Genomic DNA, 22,560 nt, shown 5'->3' on the forward strand with positions numbered 1-22,560 from the left:
GACACACGCACAGGCAAATAAAGATGCTTGATGACCTTGCGTGAAGATGACAATGGTGACAGTGACTTATACTACTTGACACCCTTTGTTAATTCATAAGAATGTGAATGAAGCGACTGACCAATCTGGTTGATGAACTAATTTCATATTTTCAATCACCAACCATCTTTAATTCTAATGGGTTCAACAAGTCGTATTAGCCTACCTCCTTTTACTGACATCAGTATCCAGCTTTTTCCGAACATCAAAAACGTAAGCCGGTTTTGCTCTTCCGGTGGAATTAAATGTTTACATTTCCACGGTTTTCAGTAGTTGCGGTAAACACATGGATCATCATCATCATCTTCATTGAAAATCTGTAAAACGCATGGATCATCACGCCAGCTTTTAACAATGGACAGTGTGAAACCATGGAAATGCAAACATACAATTCCACGGGAAGAGCAAAACCGGCTTATGTTTTTGACGGTCGGAAACATGTGGAAACAACAAGTCAAGACAAGGGCTTTCAAAAGACTGAAGAAAGACCAACAGGTGTTGACTTTTACAGAGCAAAGGGCCACAAAATAGAGAAGTTGCAATCAGCACTAGAAAGCACAAACTAAAGTCTCACGGTACAGTCCACAAGGCAAGACAGATTTTATCGAGGCTCTTCTTCTCCCGTGGGGTTCTCCTACCAGGCAGGGCAGCAACGGGGCACTGTAAGCCTGTTAACCAGCGAGCACCTACCAGGAACACCAGCTTAGTGGGTGACATAACGTTACATTGGAGGGGGATGATCTTACTAATACACAGATCTCTGCAGTCATGCAGAAATATCACTGCGCATGCCTTACTCGCTGCCAAATGTCAAAGGTCAGTGGAGAATTGTGTCAGTTCGCACCACGGTGGCTTAGAAAGGTGCTTGGTCAGTTCAGCCAAGAGGTTAATCGTCTGCTTCAAATAAAAAAGGCATCAGGTGACCCCAGTGACCCAGTATGAATTCAAAATAAGAGTTTCACAACCTTGGCCGACAACCACAACTTGTGCTGTTTGGATAGCTGAGCTCCTTGTTGATGTCCTTTCTTTCCAACTGGAGGAACCAACCTGGACTTCTCAGAAGCTGGAGATGAATGCGTGCCAAAGCCACGCGGGAGACAACGAAACCCATCACCAACTCAAAAAGCTTACATCTGGGCCCCACCTACAACAGAGAGCTGGCCTTTTAATCCCCTCATGTGGTGACATGATAAAGGCATGGATTAAAAGCTAGCCGACCAACCATCCATCCATCCAGTCAGTCAGTCAGTCAACACTGCTGCCTGTGTGCTTGCATCATCAGCCCCGCTGCTTCAATACCCTTTACAGCACCAGGCAAGCAGGATTCAGCAGATGCTCAAGGCCAGGCTGTGGTCGTATATCTATAATGCAGAGCGCCATAATCTATAAATGGGCTGCAGGCCACATTCTGTCCCTGTGGTTGATCACACAGATGCAGTGACAACTGAGTATTTACATTATTTACATCAATGTGGAAGGACGGATCCCTGCTCCACGAGTCTATCAAGTATTAAACAGGCTTACTGCTTTCTGCATTATATACATAGAAAAACAAACAAACAAAAAAACACTGACCCTGGAAATGAAGTACTGCCCTCTCCTTGATTAAATTGATCTCTCTTTACATTATCATGATCTCTTTAAATTAAAATGGATTAAAAAAAAATTATGAGCACTAATCTGACGGGATAAACATTGACTACAGTGGCCTGCAGCCTCCAAACTAAAACTACAAGTTTAGTCTGTATAATTAAGCTTTAAAAAACATAAAATGCACTACGACTTAATTATACAAGTCTCAGACTACCAAGACACTACTTTCTTTATTTCACAAGATACTAAAATGACTGATTTTCCTCCCTGGAGCTCAGACTTTTAGGAATAAACCCTCTGTACCATGGTCCTGTACGTGAACCTGGTCTCCTCAATAATCCAGATGTGGCTGTCGGGCCTGGGGCTGCCCCCCACATGTGGTTCACCCTGTGGATGCAGCAGCGCTCCCAGCAGCTGTGTAACTTCCACGCGCCCGTGTGCTGTGACAGCCTGAGGTACGTAAAGCCATCTGCTCTGTGCTGCTCTCGTCGGTGCGCGGTCCATTCTCACACTGTACTACCCTGCTATTGTCCCATGGGTTTTTTTTAGTGGGGGTTTCCTTAGGGGGTTGGGGTGGGCCGGGTTTTGAGTCAGTCTCGTCCAACTTGATCTGAAGTTTCATCCTTTTCTAAGGCTGACAACTCCCTTTACATTTACATCTCAATTGTTTATAGTGAAAACACAAGTTGTATGTTGAAATGAAGTTAAAAGGCGGAGCGCGCACCGACCCACCCACCATTAATCCCAACTTTCAGTTAGCTTGTGTAGAGCATGTGCCTGGAGGAAATCAATAAATCGCCATACACATATTTAAGATCAATGTGACCACAACTGATAAAATGCTCTGCAGCGACCACAGACTTTAAATCACCATCAACTCTTCATATTAACTGGGATCAGAAGAAAAAAGCTGGCAGCCTCCTCAAAGGATTCCTTATCAAAACTGATCTTCCCTTGAACATTGCCCTTAATATCCATTTCTGTCCTACTCAAGACTGTGGAAGTTGCAGAAAGATAAGATGTGTTTAAGGCACAGCCAGAGCCAGGCAGTTTTGGGATCCTTGCCGGCCAAGGAAAAAGACCCGCGCTAAGTCAGTCTGACCTCTGAATTAAGCCACAAGGGCAGGAACTCCCCTCACTGAGGTAGCAATCCTTGGTGCTTTAAAGGCTAAATCAGGCTTGAGAGAACTAGGTGATGAAGAGCCCCGGGGTCAGGGATTATTGAGACTATAGTGTTATGTCTGACTTGGATCACACTTTTGGATGACACTGCATCAGTCAGACTAAATTTACCGTGAACTGAACCGTGAATAACCTGTGTATATACCAACCTGGGGAAAGTCGAGCAGGAGGACAAAGATCAACTGACCTACCTGGCAGATGCAGTAGCCTAAGGCAAAGCACGCTGTCAACTATCACAGCAATCACAACATCTACACACATGATGAACTTAGTTTGGCTACTAAAGGAAACTCTCTCTCTCTAAACCACATACATCATCTGCCAGCAATGGGCTGTAATAAAGCACCACGTGTCCCAAAACAGGCTGGAAGTCACTGAAGTGTTGAGCTGCTGATCAAGCACAAACATCCAACAAGTTAACAAACAGCCAACACAGTGACTTATGGTAGCTTTTAAACTGTGTGAGTTATTCTAGCAGAGCCGTGTTGTGTGTTTATTGGCCGGTGTTAACCTTGTTTTATCGCGCAAGATCACGGTAAAGTCAGACATCCTCAAAGAAAGTAGCAAACACGAGTCTTAGCTGAGGTCAGGTCTCTCTCCCTTCACGGAGCCACAATCTTGACAAAACTTGTGACAGCAGTTTGTGACTTGCATCTAGCTAATGTTGCTGAACTCGTGCCCAGAGAAAGGCTGTAGTTGTGTCAGCCTAAATGAAATGGATACGTTACACCTTTCTTTTTTCTTTTTTTTTTTAAAGGGGGGTGTTTGGCCTTAATTACAGTCTCCACGTTGTTATTAGCAGCACAGACCTTTATTTAAAGCGTTAACTGACACAGCTGAATCAGCCTTGGGACCAGCTAGCCTGTTAGCATCGTCACACACACAATGTGTCCACGGAGCTTTCATTGCGGCGAGGTGGTAGTGGTGGTGGTGGTGGTGGTGGTCCACTGACTCACAGCACAGGATATAGACGAGGAGTTATGGAGAGAAGAGAAGAAAAAAAAGCTGTCTCTCTCACCTTTTTCATCCGCGGAGCCTCGGCGACGGTCCCGTCCCGGTTGACAAAAGCCTCTCCGCCGTTCTGCTGCGGGTCCGAGCGCTTCAGAGCCGACGCCTGCGGCATCTTCGCGGGGTTCGGGGTGAGCAAGCCCAGGCTGCCTTCCCCGGCTTTCGCGGAGGGCTCCGCTGTCGGGGAAGCAGCGGCGGAGGAACCGGCCTCATGCGGGTCCTTCCTGCCGAGGCTCTTGCCCTCTGACGTGGGTGTCATCGGAGATTGAGCCGCCAAGTCTTTGCCGGTGGGGACGTCTTTGAGCTCGACCTCTGCCATTTTCGCTGCCACAACCTGGACTGACATCGCTGCAGTTTCACAAAGTCCTTTTTCCACCACAGATAGCGAGTCGAGCGGATGTGAGCGGAGTGAGCGACGATGGCCAAAATGCATTGTGGTCCCTGTAGTTCCTATAAGTATCTCAACCCCTCCCTCACTCATTGGCCACCCCCCCAATACATATGATTGACACACGACTGACATTTCAGCAGGGTCTATTAGTATGTGGGAAAACAATGAAAGACAGCAACAGATCAATTTCACCTACTTGAAATATTTCAAATTGACACATCGACTACATTACCCAGTTGCCCAATCGACACCGTGAAATGCATTGTGGGAAATGTAGTTAGTAATAAAAAGGACAACGTTAAACTACAAAACAAACGCGATTTCTGCCAGATCAAGGCTCTGTGATCACATAGCAAGCATGTTTCTGATTTACAAATCGTCAGGAAAAACAAACAGAGATTTTTGTTATGGTATCCTTAGGTGTTAGTATCATATTTAGAGCAGCCGGATTAAAACAGGAGTTAAAACATGACTACGTTGTGAAGTGCACGTTCACACATCATGAATTCCCCAGACAAAAACAGTTCATCCTCAAAAAATGTGTGGTTAACAGATAATTAGTTGAATGGCAGTTGAATTAGTCAGTCAGTATTGTTCTCCAACCTCAGCTCATTCACTGGATGTGGCTGCTCAAGACACTGCTTCACATTACAGTGCTCATGTGGTGGATATGCAGTATGTCATTTGAGAAAATGGGACCAGAAGTAAGGTCAAATTGTTAAAAACAAATGAATTACATTGCCACCAAGTGGATACCCATGGTAGTAAAACAAAAAAAAAGGATATGGACAAGCTTAAGCTGGTTTTTCGTATCTAAAGTTTATTTTAGAGTCTCATGTGACCTTTGTAAAACAGCATTATCGAAAACAAGCCAACATGTATTGTAGAAAGTCTGAAATTGAATGAATAGCTGTCAGGATAAATGGCATTCAGAGCTCTTTTGTAGAAGACATTACAACCAGAGAGAAGACTTTGGTGATTCAAAGGCTTTACATTTGTTCTCCATGACGTATACAAAAAATTGATGGTGTACGGTATTTTGGCTCTCCACCCTAGTAACATGGAAAAGTTAGTAACGACAGAATACTCCAATATTTCTATCATTTGAGTATTGCTGCATTTTTCACCGTCTTGTTTTTTGCAGATCAATTCAAGCACATGCCAGGAGCATCCCTATCACTGCAGACATTCATTCTACAACACAAAAGAAAAAAGAAAAACAAACTGTATACCAGCAGATTACTGATTCTAAAGGAACACAAGTCCACACACACTGTATTTACATTCAAGCTGAATGGCTCTGAGCCCTTTGCCATCCACCAGTTGTGAGGTATATTATTTACAAGGCGTCCATGCTGGTACATTCTCAAAATATAAAAAGCAATAAACCAATGTTTAAAAAAATACAGCTCTGCATTAGGTCGTACATAAGTACATTGTGGTTTTAACAGAATGTCAATCAAAATACAGCATGCTGCCAATTTGTAGACCAAGACTGTAAAAACGTCCAAAAATGTGCATTTTATTGTGAATTTCAAAGCGAAGTGCTGTTTTTCTCATTTCCTTTCTCACATGCTCCTTAAAGAACAGTCCTTAAGTTCAGGAGATATTCCAACCAGCAAAGATGGCAACATGGAGAAAAAAATTGTCATCCACTTTTAGCTTTTTGTTGTTAGAAAATCACAACATATTAGTCTTCAAATATCCACAGGATGTTCACACCAGAGAGGCCGAGATTTACTCTCCTAAAGAATAAAAGAAAGCACTTTTATTATCAAACAGTGGATAGCAAGGTCAAACCACTTGTTTTCAATCAAAAGGCAATTTGCAAATGACCTCCCTATTGTGTTAAAGATTATTTTGGCCTCGTTGGCCATTTATTTCATTGTTGTAGTGGTGGTACTCACCCCAGCATCCCTGACTCCTTGGTCTTTATTACATAGAGAAACATGAGGATTGTGTGGAACAGGTTGTTCCTGCCCTGTAATGAGAATCAGGATGGGTTCGTCATTGTGGTCAAAGTGGAGTTGCAGAGCAGGACATCCTGAACTGATGAATTAGAAATCAGCTCTGAAGCCCTGAGATGGCCTTTGGCTTTATATACTGTAAGCCACACACTGCATGTTGAGATAACCGAATCTGAACGTCTAGCGGAGACAGTGAAGCTAAATATTTCATTGACAACAAACACTTGTTGTCATTAAATTCCTCTCCTGTATTAAAACAATAACATATTGTCTGAATACAAATACTGACAAGTGTGCAGAGGGCTTTTGAACAGATGTGTGTGGCAAATATCTGTGATGTAAATTAATGTCTTTAATTTTTTAAGTCAGAGCTTGAACACCCCTTGTTATTTCGTGTACCCTGTATTTATTATTCAGTATCTCACTAACATTTGCCGAATCCATTTATTTCAATTTAGGCGATTTAATCTTGTGTTGAATTTAGTTTCACTTCAGGGACACGTATAAACAAAACTACTTAGACTAACAGTGAAAGAAAAGCATGTGCTGTTTTGTAAGAGACTGGATGAATAAAGAAATTAATTTTGTGATAACACAGTGTTTCGGCTGTCACCTTGGGGAGGCTGTAGATGTGCCCCTGGTAGATGAGCTGGTAGTGAGGGGGGGTGGTGCTGCTTTGGTGGATGCAGAAGAGGTTCTCCTTTGTTACATCTAAGACAAGGAAGTGATAAAGTAGTTTCATGAATCATAAGCATCAGTGGAAATGAGAAACCTTTCACTGTTCTTCCTTCCTGTGCATGTGTGTGTGTGTGTGTTTACCAGGTTTGTCTGGGGTGTGGCTGAAGTGCTGTGCTGTGAACGTCTTCCCGTCTGGGTACTTTGGGTGTGGGGGCAGTCTGGAGTCCAAATATGTGCAAAACATATGCATGAGGATCTGAGGGAATAGACAAGGCCTGGGATATTAGACAGCATTAGGTATTTTTGCTGCTGATCCCAAACTGAAGAGGAAAGCCAAGCAACATACTGAAAAATGCCTCAAGGCATATGGCCAGTTTCACTGCCTGAAAGTCTGTTAATAGAAACATTTGCATGTACTGTATTTGAGAGGTGAAACAAGCCATTATGTTGACTAATCCCAACTGATAGAGCCTGTTTTCTTACAGATACTTGTTTTAGCACCTGTTTTACTTCCTATCCTTGTTCCTTTATATTCCCGAATCTTATATACACAACAGAAATCATTATGTGCATTTAATCAAGATAATCAAGATCTCTACAAAAATGTATATCAAATGGAATAAGGTAATGGAAGGCAATTTCCATTAGAGCAATTAATCAATTAGTTGATCACCAGAAAATGTATCAGCAATACATTTGATTAAACAGAAAAGTATTCTTAAAAAAATAAAATAAAAATAAAAAACAGAAAATGAATACTCCATGGCTTTCCATTTCTGAAATGTGAATTTTTTTTGTTTTTCTTAGCATCTTCTGTAGGTCAAACCAGTATATCACATTGAACCCTTGAAGCTTGTGGTGTGAATGTTTCACAATATGCTTTTGTAGGCAAAACAATTAATTGCCTAATCAAGAAAATAATCTGTGTCTCAAAGGATAAAGAAAATAAATGTTAGCTGTTGTACTAACAAGATAACAGACCAAACCTGGATCTAAACCAGTGCAGTGACCCAACCCTAACTCATGTTTTAACATAGCAACTTGTTGCAAATCTAGCTCTATGCGTGTGTTTGTGTGGACTCACAGCACAATCAGCGGGGAGGTCCGTGTCCCATTTCCTGTTCTTCAAATCACCACCCCTGTTCCAGCGAAAGGAGCTCATGCAGCCGCTGTGAGCCAACTCTGACAGGACAGAACACAGAAAACACATGAAACACACATTAACAGTCCTGTAATAAAGGACCTTACTCTGTAAAATTCCTTGAGATTATGTATATTATGATTTTGCACTTTCTAGATAAAACTGAATTGAAACTGAAATTAAGTGAACAGATCTAATCTGTAGAACTAAAACAAAACAGAAATGACAGCGATACCAAAACGTTGAGGTTTGCTTACGAAGTGACAGTTTCATCTAAAGATCTGACAGCATGACAACGAGCCTTGACATTCATCCTAAACCTGCTCCTGTTTGTATACATCCTTCTGCTTCAGTCAGTTAATTTTCTACCAGCTGACGATGGCAACTCAGCTCTCAATCAACTCTGAGCTTAACATTTTAATGTACGATTATATTTCAAATTGAGTGCGCAGAAACTAAGATATGAAAGAACAAACGTGTAATGTCAAACTTATTACGGGCCGTTCTATAACAACATCATGACATTAGTAAACAACAAACATTAGAAGCAGGGACATCATGAACATTACACACATATGTGGTATTAAAGTTGAACCTACCCTTTATCCGGTCCACTAGATATTCCTGGTTGGGTGTGATGTCCAGGTACTGGACAATAGAGTTCATGGTGGGGATGGATGAGGCTTTCATCACTGCTGCCTGCTTTAGGCTACTAATGCTGGCCTCTGGTGGAGGAAAGGGGAAATTAGTTATACTCCAAAATGACAAAAATAAAGCGGTAATACTTTATAATAAGTAGCACACACTATTAAGCATTAGTCAAGCTTTAAATACTGAATTCATCATTTATAAACACATGAATACTCATTACTATGTAGTTTATAAACACAGTTAAAATGTTTTACTCATTATTGATAAGCACCAACTGTATTTATAAACTACTAAATTGGAAATGTGGGTCAGTTTCCTAAGAAAGCAAATAATAAGCAAAAGCCAAAATTGTGCAACTGAATGAATCAGTCATTAACATAACATTACCTACAAAAATAGACTATTTTTCCCCACACGTTGACAGTTCTTCATGGTTCTGCATGACTAGCACTCCATATTATGATACCAAGATCCAAATTCCCTGCAGGTGGTTTACCTCCTATCTGGAGCTCAGGGCAGCCCATCCTCCTGAGCTGACTGTTGACCGAGTCTATTTCCTTGACCAGAGGAACCAAGATGGTGTCACTTATCCACTGCAAAAGAAAGAAAAATTAGCTTTCTTATCTTGAAAAACTGTTTTGGAAGTTTTGTGGCATTTCATTTTCATAAAAACAAGGTTTCTTCAGTATGTAGTTTTGTAACTCACATTCCTAAGCTTGGCTGTCCAGCTATCGATGCGGTCCACTACGGGGCGGCTGGTTGTGATTCTGGCCCACACCTGCATGATAGGAAGGGGAAATGATTTAATGCCATTCTAATCACACATTCACCAGGAGTCTTGTACATCAAACAGTTTTTACAGCATGATTCACAGACCTCCTCTGCAGCCTGTTTGGATCCTAGGTCCGTCTCATCCTTGTGGGCAGACGGGGCCTGAGAGCGGCAGGCTGGCTGGTACAGGAATTTCCTCAGGCTCTGGGCATAATCCCCCACAGAGCGGTTGTAGTTCCAAAATGTGGGACTGTGGCTTGGAGACACAGACTCTGGACTCCCTACAAAGAGCATCAGTTAATCACTTTATTACATAGGTATAAATACCTACTGAAGAAATAAACTAACATTAAAACACTACCATAATCATTAGCAGCATCTAGAGAGAAAAAAATCCCTGGTCTACACCTGCCTGACTCACATATATCAGTGACAGTTAAACAAGTTGGTAAGTAGCAGTGCAGTGGCGGCAGCAGAGCACTGATGTATTGTACCTAGTTGGCTGCGGTGACTTTTCTCCTCCTCTGTGCGAAGGAACCTCTCAAGGCTTTTCAGATTGTCCATGTAGTCCTCCTTACTTCCTGGGGAGGTAAACACCGAGGGTGAGGTGCGGTATCGAGCCCTCAGACTAGATCCCTCTGCTGACCCAATGCTGCTGGGGTAGGGAGAAGAGCCAGGGGATGGACTGTAGTTCAGCACCTTAGACAGGAACCACAAAACATGAAGTCATTACATTTTACTTCAGCTTTTGTGTTTTATTGCTTATAATTATGTTTTTATTGTTCTTAAATGTGGCTATATCATTATATTGGTGCTGCTGCGGTTGAGGGAGCAGCACCCAAGAACTTTGCTCTTTTTTGTGTGGAAATATGATAAAGATGCAATAAAGTGATTTTGATCTGATCTGACATTATATCAGTGATGTGATTCACGTACCTTCCCAAAGGCCACTGAGGGGGAAAAGGGCCCCCCTGCACTGTTTGGGGTGGGTGGGTTGCTGAGAGGAGGGCTGTACCCAGGCACGCAGCTGGGGGAGAACTTGGGGCTGGTGGTGGCTGGTCGAGAGGGGCTGAAACTCAGCACACTCTGCCCCTGCAGGGGGGAAGACTGGGCTGGAGCTGGGGTCTCCTTTTTTTCAGGCTTCTGGGGCGGAGAGGCCTGAATACCTGCAAAGGAACAGACAATGGCCATGTTTTAGAGTGTTTACATACAAGTACTAATGATTCATGAAAAAAGGAGCGATAAATCTAACAGGGGGAAAAAGAGTAAGTCTCACCTGTGTTCCTCAGCCCCAGGAGGAGATGCTGCTCGGGGGATACAGCGATGGTGGATGGAGACATGGTGTATTTGAAATATTTCCAGAAGTCAAAAAGAGCATTGAGGCTAAAGAGAGCGGCTAGCACCAGTTCTGTGATGGAGAACAGAAAAGAGGACACGGGGTCTTCAATGACTTTCATTTTCAACATCATTGACATGTGATACTAGATTAAACTACAATGATGAAATGAGTTGAATCTAAAAATAACTTCAGCTCTGCCTACATATAAATGTACTCAGTTAATCATAGGTTGACCTGTTAAAACTGACTTTGACTTAAATACATTTTGTGGCTGCATAAACTCAGCAGACATCCTGAGAGTAAATCAAAGTTTAGTGGGTACTCACCAATGTACCAAATAGGCCAGTAGGTGATGTTGTAGTATCGGCTCAGCAGTTTCCCTGACCTGAAACAAATGTAAAAGGGACACACAGATACCATCACATTGCGCTCTAGAGTAGAGTAGAGTAAAACTTTACTCATCCCTGCAGGGAATTCAAATGTCAGGGAGCAAATCACAAAAAAACCAAACAAACAGATAACAACAGCCACACTTCCAATTCATCCAAATGAGCACAAACTAACATCTCACAAGAACATACCATAAAATAAGTTAATATAAATTAAAGTGCAAGTGTAGAGTTTAAAAAAAAAAAATCTTAAAATTTCAGACTGTAGCCATTGTAGTGGGTGTGCGTATGTGTGTGCGCATACATGTATACGTGCATGAGTGGATGAATGAGGATGAATGAGGCTGAGAGATGCACAATAAAAACACAAGTTCACAAAGTGCTTCACAAAACAACATAAATAAGAGACAAGTCACAAATGCCATAAAACCATAAGAGATGGCCGCCCAAGCAATACAGCACAGGTAATACGAGAACCCAACAACAAATTGGGAACAAGAGGACTCAAATTAAAATGCAGGAAGCTGTTAATTAGATAGAAGGGGGGTACACGATTAAAAAAATAGATAACATGAGATACAATAATCTAAAGATGGGATAAAAGAGTTAAAACAGAAAACTAAGAGCATCTGAGTAAAGATAATAGAAAGTCTGTATGAGTGGGTTTTAAGAAGTGATTTGATGGCTGGCAATAAGTCAGTGCTACAACACATTATTGTTTATGTTTGAATGAAAAGCACATTGCTGAACTGTGGACAACTTACATCTCAGTGTAAATCATGCCAGCGAGGGACACGTTGAGCACAGCCCAGGCGAGGACGACCTGTCGAGCCTGCTCCTCCCTCCTCATCCTCAGAGCACTGTCTATCATACTGGGCATCCCCTCCTTCGGTGGGGTCAACATGATTTTACTACACGGTTTCAGGCTGAGACAAGAAGCAGAGGACAACAATGAGATAAAAAATAGTTCATCTAACAACAGATTAGAAACATGAAATAACTTCCAATCACACACACAGCGCTAGTGCTCATCAGCTCGACAGGAAAGTCGACTTTGTAGCATGTTAACTAGTGTAACTTACTTGGCTGAAGGCTGGTGGTGTAGCACTGATAGCTCAGACTAGCTACACAGTTAGCTAAAATTAGCAAGCTAACAACTAAACAATATAGAGTTTGCAGACAAAGTATGGTTCAGTTATGTTTCCGTTCACGCTAAACAGAGATACTACAACACATTACCCTAAACAGGACACAAGTAAAAACACACAAAGAAGGTAAAAGACACATTGACAATTCCTACCACGCTAAAGTGAATGACAACTGCAGCGCTGCATAATTCGTATTTAACCGGAAGCTGAAGTATCTACTTCCGTTAGCGGCAAAAGCGCTCTTCGTTCACTTCTCTCAATGTTAATAAAAAATATAAACATAAAATTAAATTAAATTAAATAGAAAATAAAATAATAAAACGAATCTACTGGAAATATAATAAAATACTGCAGACATTATTATCTCGATATCAAACCAATAGCTTTAGTTATTCAGTAGAAACTAAGTACAATGTTGATACAGTTTTATTTATTTGACAGCTAGTTACTTTTCAGTTAACGATTTTAGAGAGAAAAATACTAATTTAAATACACAGATGCGATTTAAAATGCATTATTTCAAAAATATATACTGATTTTAAGAAGTTTGGCTTGTGACCTTTTACTGGTATTATATTCTTCAAATCTAGATTAATCTAACATTTGGACTTTTGTTCAAGTTATTAAATTAAATATGTCACACATGATTAGCATATCTTTCACATATGACAGGTAGTGAAGCCAGTCATTGAGACATTTATTGGCCATGTGAGGGAAGGGCACTGCCTCCATGTTTTATAATGTAGTCATAAGGTTTTACCCTTGGGTAGTCATGTGTTGAATGAAGACAGTTGGGTTACCTTTGATCACACAAGTGTACAAACATTATATACTGAAAAACATTGTGGGAACAAAATAATCAAAAAATTGAATTGCAAGTTCTATTTTAAAGTCTTTCCTGACAATCACACACATAGAAGAGCTGTAGATGTTCATTTATTAGATCATTATGCAAAAGGCAGGATGGAGCTATAACATTATGTTAACATTCACACAATGCAGATAATGACAATAATGCCCATATTCCATTCACACAGACTGGTAAAAAAGAAAAAAAATCCTGCTTTCAATAAATAAGTAAAAGCACAGGCCATTTAGCAGTTAAACATAATTATGATTACAATGCAAAAATATGACATGATCAATTTTAATTGAGATAATGTGCAACTCTACAAATGAATATCAAACCTTCACTCCTCATTATTGAGTGAGTTGAGGAAGATAAAGGAAATACAATGAATGAATGAATGAATGATAGCTTATATGAATGTCATCAACTAATAATATTGCACAGGCCTGAGTTGAATGAAAAAAGAGAGAACAGCTTTTGTAGAAAGACAGTCAGATCTTTAGGAGCTGGCTTTATCAGTAACAGTGCCTATAGAAAGTCATCATACCTTGTCAAAACCTTGACCTTTTGTCACATTGTACGCCTCGACATTAGAAAGCATTCAATCTAATGTTTTTGAGCTCTATGTATTACACCAAAAAGCCTCTTCTGAAATAAGTGCCACACTTAGTCTTGTTTGTGCTTTGCAAAAAAAATACTTGGATGATTCTGTTGCCATGTGGAAAAGATTTTATGGTCAGATGAGACGAAGATTGGACTTTTTGGATCGAACTCCAAGCACCATATTTGGCGAAACCCAAACACAGCACACCAATTTTTTTTTCCATTAGTTAAAAAATGAAAAAAACTGGTAAATTCATATAATAAAAAATGATTTCAGGCTGTATGACAAATAATCTTGCCATTTCAAATGGGTATGATTTATTTTCTATAGGCACTGTATGAAGATTATTTTAGCAGCACTGTTACACTAGTGAGGAACTACACAAAAAACATTTTTGTTTTTAATCATGATGTTATGATGAAATTTTGTTGCAAATGATATTTGGCAAAAACCAGAGGTAAACGTCAGTATTGTGATGAAAGTAAATAAATAAACAAGACATCTCAAGAGGCACAGTGTTGTCAATGGGGGGGTGACAGGGACTTTTCAGAGTTATATCCTCCAACATCTAAACCACAGTCTTCATTACTACCCGAGTCAACCAGTCTCTCTCCTCCTCTCCCTCCCCTGCTGCCATCCTCCTCCTCCTCCTCCTCGTCCTCCTCATCCTCATCATCATCGACACCCTGCTCCTTACGGGACGCTCTCTCCGTCTTCGGCCCCTTGCATATCTTGAGGTGGCGGGTGAGGTGGTATTTAGTGAGGAACGCTTTGTGGCATTTCTCGCAGACAAAGTCTCTGCGACCCTCGTGAGAGTTCATGTGCTTCTTCAGGTGGTTGGTCTTTAGGAAGTGTTTGTTGCACTTTGGGCACTGTATCCGCCGCTCGCTGTGGAGGGAAACGGAAAGAATATGAAGAGGAAACATCAGCTATCAGAGACAATACATCCACTGCTACAATCAGCAAAAAAAAACAGGCACTCAAGACATTAGTCTGCTGACATGAGTTGTTTACATTCACAGACTTGTCTAAAATACAATAAATAAGTTACATACTGTGTGTGAGAAAACATGTGCTGTTTCAGGTCATGTTTCCTGATGAACGCGCGGTCGCAGAGGTCACACTTGAGCTTCTCTGCACCGGTGTGGATGAGCATATGCGACGCCACATGGGACTTCTGTGTGAACGACTTTTCACAAACCGTGCATCTATAGTTCTTCTGACCTGTGCGTCGGAAAAGGAGTTTTAGAGGTTAAATGCAATAATTCAACTGTCAGATATGAGAGTGGTATATATTCTCATCTAATCTGTACTTTTAAAGGGTTACTTCACCCAAAATCGATAATTCACCAATTTTCTATTCACCGTCAAGGAAGGGGTTGGAGAACTTTTGGAGTTATCAAAACGCTTTTGGAGTTCCAGGGGGGGTCTGGCTGGCAACTGATTTTCATATAATGGCGGCGGATAGTGCTCACTTTTGAATCGTCCAAAACACACACTATGAAACATCCAAATACCTCCATACTGCTCGTCCGTACTGACCCAAGTGTCCTGAAGCCGCAACATGAAAAAGTTGTTAATTTGATCTCTGTTTTTAGCCTTGATGTAGCAGTAGCTCCCAGTGGCTCTGCTGATGTTTGTGCGCATGCGCGAGATTTGCTGTGAGATGTTCTTCTGTGTTTACATCATACATCCAATGGTTTACAATGACGAACGAACATCTCGCAGCAAAAAAGTGAGCACTATCTGTCGCCATTATATGAAAATCCGTTGCTCGCCGGACCCCCCCTGGAACTCCAAAAGCGTTTTGATAACTCTGAAAGTTCTCCAAACCCTTCCTTGGCATGGCAGTGAGTGAAGTATCCCTTTAAGAAGCTTGGGAAAAGTGGTGAAAGTGATAAAAAGGTGAAGACAGTTAACAGAACCAAGACTTCAGACCAGTGTTTATAGATTATCCCTTCACATACCTGTGTGAATCTTGAGGTGCATCCTGAGGTTGCTGGGATCGCTGAAAGCCTTACTGCAGTACTCGCACTTGTGAGGTTTCATCCCCACGTGCCCCATGAAGTGCACGTTGAGTTTAGTGGATGTGATGAAAGCGCGTGAACACATGCTGCATTTGAATTTCTTCTCCCGCACGTGGCCCTGACCTTTTGCTCTGGAGGTGGCGTTATTAGAGTTTCTATTGCCGCTGCCGTTGTCACTGTTCATTTGTCCCGCAGCGTGGGCGTGGCAGGGCCACGGCGAAGAGGAGGAGCTCGAGGTCCCGTTGGTCATCTTCTCCTCCTGGTGATTGTGTTGCTGTTGCTGCGGTTGTTGCTCTTGTTGCTGCTGCTGCTGCTGCTGCTGCTGCTGTGATTGTTGTTGCTGAGAGTGGTCCTGGTGTGACGGGCTGTGGCTGTGCGGAGGTTGGTTATGGCTGTTGAGATGAGACTTGAGCTCAGAGAAGGAAGAGTACTCTTTGCCACACTGGCAGATCTGCCCCTCAGGCACCTGAGGAACACCTGTCGAGATATAGAGTTTTACAGGTTACAGATTTACCATGTCTGAGGTGACGGTACTGCAAAATCACAGCTGCTCATATGTCGTCTCACCCATCGTCCTGCTGTAGTCTCTGCTATAATAAAAGAGCAGCTCCTGGTCTGGGTGGATCTCTGTGGTTGTACAGAAGAACAGTTTACCATTGGCAGGGTACGCCACCAGGTTCTGTTCCTCACGAGTCCTTGATATTCACACAAAATTACGAACTGTTAATTAACTTATTGACTCGAATAAAACAATGTGGAAATTTAATTTGGACCGCTGCTGCTGCTCTGAGTCTTACCTCGCCTTGCGGACAAACATCATCCAGTTGCATTCGTTCTCATCTGTTGTCACGATGTAGAACTCCAGCACGCTGTTGTGATACATCTGCGGCAGGAAAAAAATGGCTCATTGTCTTCATATGTACTTTGTATGGGTTTTTCTACCAAATAAAGTCACTCTAAAGCTACTGCACTGACCTTCCATAGCTGAGGTGTGTCCTTTTCTGGCCAATTAGACAGATCAACATTGCTACAGTGCTGGCCAACCATTGGTCCAAAACAAGTCCTTGGAGGAATGACATCCCGTGCAAAAACTCCTACAGTAAACACATTTTGCAAGAAACTTTAATTAAGGAAACTGTACTCGTGCATGCAATATTGTTTTTTAATATGTTAACCTTCTCTTTAAATACGGCACCAATAAATCTGAAATTACTTTGTCAAAGCCCTACACGAATTACAGGATTATTTGTGTTTTCATATTCAAGCCACGTGCCATCACCAATGAATGTATTTATACGTAGAGCAGAGCAGGGGGCGGGTTTATATAAGTACGGCCGCTTTACGTAAAGCGGCCCTAGACTTAGGCCCGCCCATTCAAAACCTGCACACAGAACAGTCTCTGAGGCCTAGCGCCTCAAGGAAATTATGAATAGCAAAAATACTTTTTACATGTTTTGAGGGACACATTTAAGGCCTAATTAATATGATAAGAAGAAAATTACTGAATTTGGTTTACCCGGTCTTTAACAATGACAGAGCAAAAGTCAGATAGTCTGTTGTTGTTTTTCCTTAAACTGACATGACTCTCTCACCAAGTGGTTCATCAGCCACTGAGATGCGCAGGCACAGTGGGCGTGGCAGAGAGAGGCGAGCACGGCTTTGGATGGGTGCGTCAGGGATGAAGGTGACTGGGCCATGCTCTGGGCAGTCTGAGGTATATGAGCGCTCACACAGTGTGCACCCTAGTAGACACACAACCAGAACAACATTTACTCAGAGCCTTGAATAATGTCACGGTCCTGCTTATTCATTTTTTATTTATTAATTTTCCTTTAGCAAATTAAGCTTTACAACTATTACATTTATATAATATGATTACTTCTCAATAGTCCAGGCAATCTAGCTCATTTTGGACCCCAAAATAGAACTAATTGTAACAGAATGTTTTTCACCAAAAATCATTTCTATGAGGTGTCCAGAACAACATACTAAAACACACAATGAAACTTTACACAATGAAAGTATTCATGAAATGTAATATTTTTTGTATTACAAGTTTCTTTGAAAACGAATTTGAATATGCAAATGAGCCATACACTAATCAAATATGCCCAAGATTCACCCGAATAGGCTTATTTTTTTCCTTTACTCCTACCACAAAGAAAAATGACACAATGAAAGTATACATGAAAATTAAAATTAGGATTTCATAGGACTTTGTATGTTGTTCTGGACACCTCATAGAAATGATTTATGGTGAAAAACATTCTGTTACAATTAGTCTGTCGGAAAATGCTATTTTGCCTGGACTACAAATATAAATAGGATTTTAAAGTGCACTAGTTGTGTCCACTGCAGTAAAGGGATAATTCAACATTTTGGCAAATTCGCCTATTGCCATAATCCCTATAGTCGTAGCAGTAGGTTCATTACCTTTAATTGTCATTGCATGTTGTTTTGAGATCGGCGGGGCAGAGAAGTGAGCTGCTCAGGTAACGCAACAGAGGTGTACGGTACTTTCACCTTTCCCTCATCAAACCCATCAAATACACAATCCAACAACTCCAAAACACTCTTGTGGACAAGTTGTGACCTGCACATTCACCACGCTATAAGATAAAAACTTAACATTATGAGATGGATTTGTTTTCGAGGCAAATGCAGCTGGAACTACATTCCCAACACAGCGTTTTTGAGAGTATTTGCTTCATGTGTCGTAATGTTACATAATTACACGTTATTATATCATAGCGTGGTGAATGTGCAGGTCACAACTTGTCCGCGAGAGTGTTTCGTAGTTGTTTATTTGTGTATATGATGAGTTTGATGAGGGAAAGGCAAAAGTACTGTACGCCTCCATTGCGTTAGCTGAGCAGCTTGCGTCTCTACCCCGCTGATCTAAAAACAACATGCACCAGCACCGCCAATTAAAGGTAATGAACCTCCCCCTACGACTATAGGGATTAGGGCAATAAGTAAATTTGCCAAAACGTTGAACTATCCCTTTAACATTTGAATGAATTCAAATACAGACTTACAGATGGTGAAGGCAGTGACCATGTTTTCCTTGTTGGATGTAGAATCCTCGAGTTGTAAGGTGGAGTTCACCAGTACCAGGTTGTTTTCTGGCCCAAGAGACACTTCTGCAGTGATGGGGGAAACATTCACTGCCTCCAGCCCCATCCCAGAGTGTCCATGGAGAGGTACCGGCTCCAGCTGGCCCTGACTGGCCATGGAGCCAGTGAGCACCACACTAACAACTCCTGAGTTCAGCTCCCCATTCGAGTGGAGCTGCTCCCCGAGTCCTCCTGCTCCTCCTCCAGCGTTTCCAACTCGACCCCCCATATGATCTGGCTCCATCACCACCGGTAGTTCAAGCACAGGGGGGCCGTGGAGGGGCAACACCCCACCAGATGAGTCCACACCGGTCAAGCCCTCATGCGACTGAGGCTGCCTTCCTCCACCGAGCTGCTGCTGGGTATCAGACACAACCCCGACACCGTCCATGCTGGCTAACTCCTCTCCCATCCTGTCCGGGGACATGGGGCTGCTGACACGCGACTCCATGGCCAATCCTGCCGAGTCCAGCTCATGAGCACCGGGCTGGTGAAGGTCTCCCTGCCCACTGACTTGTCTGGAGTCCAAAGCTACCAGGCCCTGTTCCAGTGGGCCTCCGGGGCCACTGTAGGGGTCCAGACCCGATGGATTGTTGCTGGCCACAGACAGGGTCCCATCCATGTTAAGGCTGCTGGGATGAATGTATTGAGGTGGTGGACGGTCTGCCAGGTAAGACAAGATACCTGCAGAGCGAAGAGAGGAAGAGGATGTGTGGTTTTTCCAGAGCTTAAAGCTAAATTAAACAAGCATCTAAACTACAAAAACAAAAAACTGCAGAAATGACATATCTCACCTGGCAGTATGTGTCGGAAGTAGCTGCTCTCCAGGTGGGGGTACGGAGGAGGTGGCAAGGAGTAGTTCCTCTCCGGCAGGCTGCACATCACTCCCCTGTCACTCAGGGGACCCATGGGGAGCATCAGTGAGAGAGCAGAGGGGAGGGAGCCCAGGGAGGGGCCCAGGCTGGGGATGGCCACCGGCATGCCTAAAACATAATTCCCATTAACAGATTAATGGAAACTAGTGTGCAGAATAACATTTAGTGACGAATGTGATACATGGGATAGCACTTCATTGTTGTTATTTATTAAAGGTCCAGTGTGTAATATTTGTCAAGGTTTGTTGGCAAATTCTGAATATACTACCAATTAATATATTTGTATGAGTGTATAATCGCTATAAAATAAAATCTGTTTGGTTTTCATAGCCTTATAATTCTTGTTAAGGGTCTTGCAGAGAGTGTCGCCATCTTGCACCGCCATGTTTGTACAGAATGGAAAATCCAGCCAACCAGAGAGCACGTTTCAAGAGTTTCGCGTTCATAAATAAACAATAGAATTATTTAATAGATAAATAATAGAATCTGAATGCTAGATGTCATTATTTTCCCCTCGTTTTACACACTGGAACTTTAAGCGGCACCACACATTATGTTAGAGCCGGGATGTCCTCTAAAAAAGCATTATTATTTCTTGCATTATGTATTTAACTCTGCTGATGTTTATTTTTTTTCTTCCTCTGTTGTTTTGTTCTTTCTTTTTTGGCTGTTGTGTTGCAGTGTAAGGTCATTCCTGGCTAGTGCTGTGTCATGTCTTTAAGTTTGTCACCTGAATTGCACAATAAAATAAATAAATAAGCAATATCTGAACAAATCAATACCTGATCTAGCTGTTGCATGGCATAAACAGATAATACTACCATCACTTAACAGCTCAAGCCGAGTCTTTTCATACATGATTAGGATAAAAAGTGTAGTTGCAGTTTAGCGTAGTGTCTTTCCCAGCTGGGGATGCCTTCCCTCCGTACCTGGGGTGGGGATGGGGTTGTGTGTGGGGGAGGTGGGCAGACCCAGGTGGCTGGCAGTCACCGAGGGCACAGTGAGCTGGTCCATGCCCACAGGACTCAGGTTCATGTCATTCATCCTGGAGAGACAACAACAGCACATAGCAAGGCTGTGAGGACGACAGCTGATGATTGTCGACGTTTAGAAAGGAAACGCTGAATATTCAACGTTGAACATAATGCACACAAAGAAATTAGCCACATTAGCTCACCTGAATTCAACAACTGCCCATCCGTCTCCGTGTCCTGTTGAAAGGTGCTTTTCTGTCTCTCTCCCTGTTGGCATGAAAAAAACTTAAACGTAGCATTTGAAGTGTGTTGAACACTCTTCCTCAAACATTCAAAAACAAGAGTTAACGAGGTTTTGGTTCATAGCAACAAAGCGAAACATTAACCAGTTTGACACACTGCTAACGTTAGCCTGGCTAACTTACGTCTCCACACAAGGTTTTAACAGACAATAGTCAGATGTTTGAGTTTGGAAAAGTGCGTATAATCCTCGAGAGAAGCGAAGATGTCGCTTCACAGCAGATATATGAATCATTAGAGAAGGAAGATGCCTTAAAAACAACCACATACCAGCACGATACCTCCATGAACGGGGCCATAGCAGCGAAACACTCCGCATGCGCAGTATGCACGTTAGCTCAGGCTGATCACAGGTCAGTTCCTCTGTTGAAGCTCCAACAGGGCACAGCTGCAGGTTATGGTCTTTTATCAATTTATCATATAAGCTATATATGAATAGAAATATAAAAAATACACATTAAGATTAATTTAATTTAAATGGCTATCACATAAATACATATTAATAAGGTCCTATATAAAAGTAGGCTAGCCTATATAAAAGTCAATGAGCTCAACACTGTAATAGGCTATCAAAGGAACACTGAAAAAAGTGACTTTTTGATGTAGTAAACTCTATTAGAGTAACTGTCATAATTTCTACCTTGTATTTTTAAGATTCAGTGAGAACTAGAGTTTTTTAAGTAAATTTAAACATTTCATTAACGTAAAACATGAATTATGGGGGAAGAGTAAGTTTTACTTGTGTTTTCCTCATACTATTTAAATGTTTAATAGTTGTATGACATAAACCTAAAAATATTACATAAACTTTACTCTGAAAGTCCAGTCTTTTGAAACGGATGCACGACGCATGCGCACAGTAACACAACAGGACTGGCTCTGCTCGGACGTTACAGGATCACAGAGCAAGGTGTAGCACGCACGGCAGTCATTTCGCAGGTAAGTTATACCGTTCTGTTATAAATTTGTGATAATAGGTCTGCATGTATTTTGATAGTTTGACGCAAGATATGTTACTGTTCATAATCATAAGTTAATTTAAAGTTAGCATCACGCTACATTGGTCCATGCTGGCCTGTAAGTGGTTGGGCTGCAGTTTTTCCCCGATAAAAAATACCTAACTAGGATATTAAAAAAGCACCAACATAACGGTAGGAGGACATTTATCAACTGACGTCAACATAGGACATTCTTTTCTTTTCTTTTTGTGACAAGAAGCTAGTTAGCACAGCTAGTAGCATGGCTGTGCGATGCAGTGTGAAGCCCACAGCAACTTCGTGATGTGCGGACCGATCTGTTGACTGTCCGCACATCACGAAGTTGCTGTGGGCTTCACGCCGCATCGCACAGCCATGCTACTAGTACAAGTTACTATAACAGCAAAGCAGATAATAGTAATAATTAAAATAAGTTATCTCCCAATATATGAGTGGAATGTACTGTTCTTGCAACAGTATTTACAGAACAGAATGTATAATCTTTTTTTATAACTGTCATGTGATCTGCTGTCAACTGTA

General features: G+C 41.8%; 3 protein-coding genes across 4 annotated transcripts in view; all 3 read right to left on the minus strand.

The window, feature by feature from the left end:
* The window catches only part of ahcyl2b (adenosylhomocysteinase like 2b), a 45,133-nt gene extending 40,943 nt beyond the window's left edge, over window positions 1-4,190 (minus strand). The window contains exon 1 of the mRNA XM_084000004.1: window positions 3,833-4,190. Coding sequence (XP_083856130.1) covers window positions 3,833-4,168 — 336 coding nt within the window. The 5' untranslated portion in view covers window positions 4,169-4,190. The remainder of the gene's footprint in view (window positions 1-3,832) is intronic.
* Window positions 4,191-5,030: 840 nt separating this feature from the next.
* tmem209 (transmembrane protein 209) lies at window positions 5,031-12,486 on the minus strand. Of its 2 annotated transcripts, none has more exons than XM_083999142.1 (15): window positions 12,450-12,486; window positions 11,914-12,075; window positions 11,087-11,145; window positions 10,698-10,829; window positions 10,358-10,587; window positions 9,916-10,120; window positions 9,527-9,702; window positions 9,357-9,428; window positions 9,147-9,243; window positions 8,599-8,724; window positions 7,943-8,040; window positions 7,000-7,114; window positions 6,794-6,891; window positions 6,121-6,194; window positions 5,031-5,958 (listed from the first exon to the last, which is right to left on the minus strand). In XM_083999142.1, exons 2-15 carry the CDS (start codon window positions 12,051-12,053, stop codon window positions 5,904-5,906), a joined length of 1,677 nt encoding a protein of 558 aa, XP_083855268.1. In that variant the 5' UTR covers window positions 12,054-12,075; window positions 12,450-12,486; the 3' UTR covers window positions 5,031-5,903. The 2 variants fall into 2 exon arrangements, with proteins under 2 accessions (XP_083855268.1, XP_083855269.1); XM_083999143.1 differs by lacking the exon at window positions 12,450-12,486 and adding an exon at window positions 12,232-12,290.
* A 768-nt stretch (window positions 12,487-13,254) lies between these two features.
* prdm4 (PR domain containing 4) lies at window positions 13,255-21,347 on the minus strand. The gene is made up of 12 exons (XM_083999167.1): window positions 21,314-21,347; window positions 20,947-21,010; window positions 20,699-20,814; window positions 19,689-19,877; window positions 18,817-19,578; window positions 17,371-17,520; window positions 16,754-16,872; window positions 16,576-16,661; window positions 16,346-16,473; window positions 15,719-16,255; window positions 14,807-14,975; window positions 13,255-14,639 (listed from the first exon to the last, which is right to left on the minus strand). The coding sequence occupies exons 3-12, from the start codon at window positions 20,811-20,813 to the stop codon at window positions 14,273-14,275; spliced, it is 2,622 nt and encodes an 873-aa protein (XP_083855293.1). The 5' UTR covers window position 20,814; window positions 20,947-21,010; window positions 21,314-21,347; the 3' UTR covers window positions 13,255-14,272.
* Window positions 21,348-22,560: the final 1,213 nt, after the last annotated feature.

The sequence above is a fragment of the Trachurus trachurus genome (genome assembly GCF_905171665.1).
Source record: "Trachurus trachurus genome assembly, chromosome: 23".
NCBI classification, from domain to species: Eukaryota; Metazoa; Chordata; class Actinopteri; order Carangiformes; family Carangidae; genus Trachurus; species Trachurus trachurus.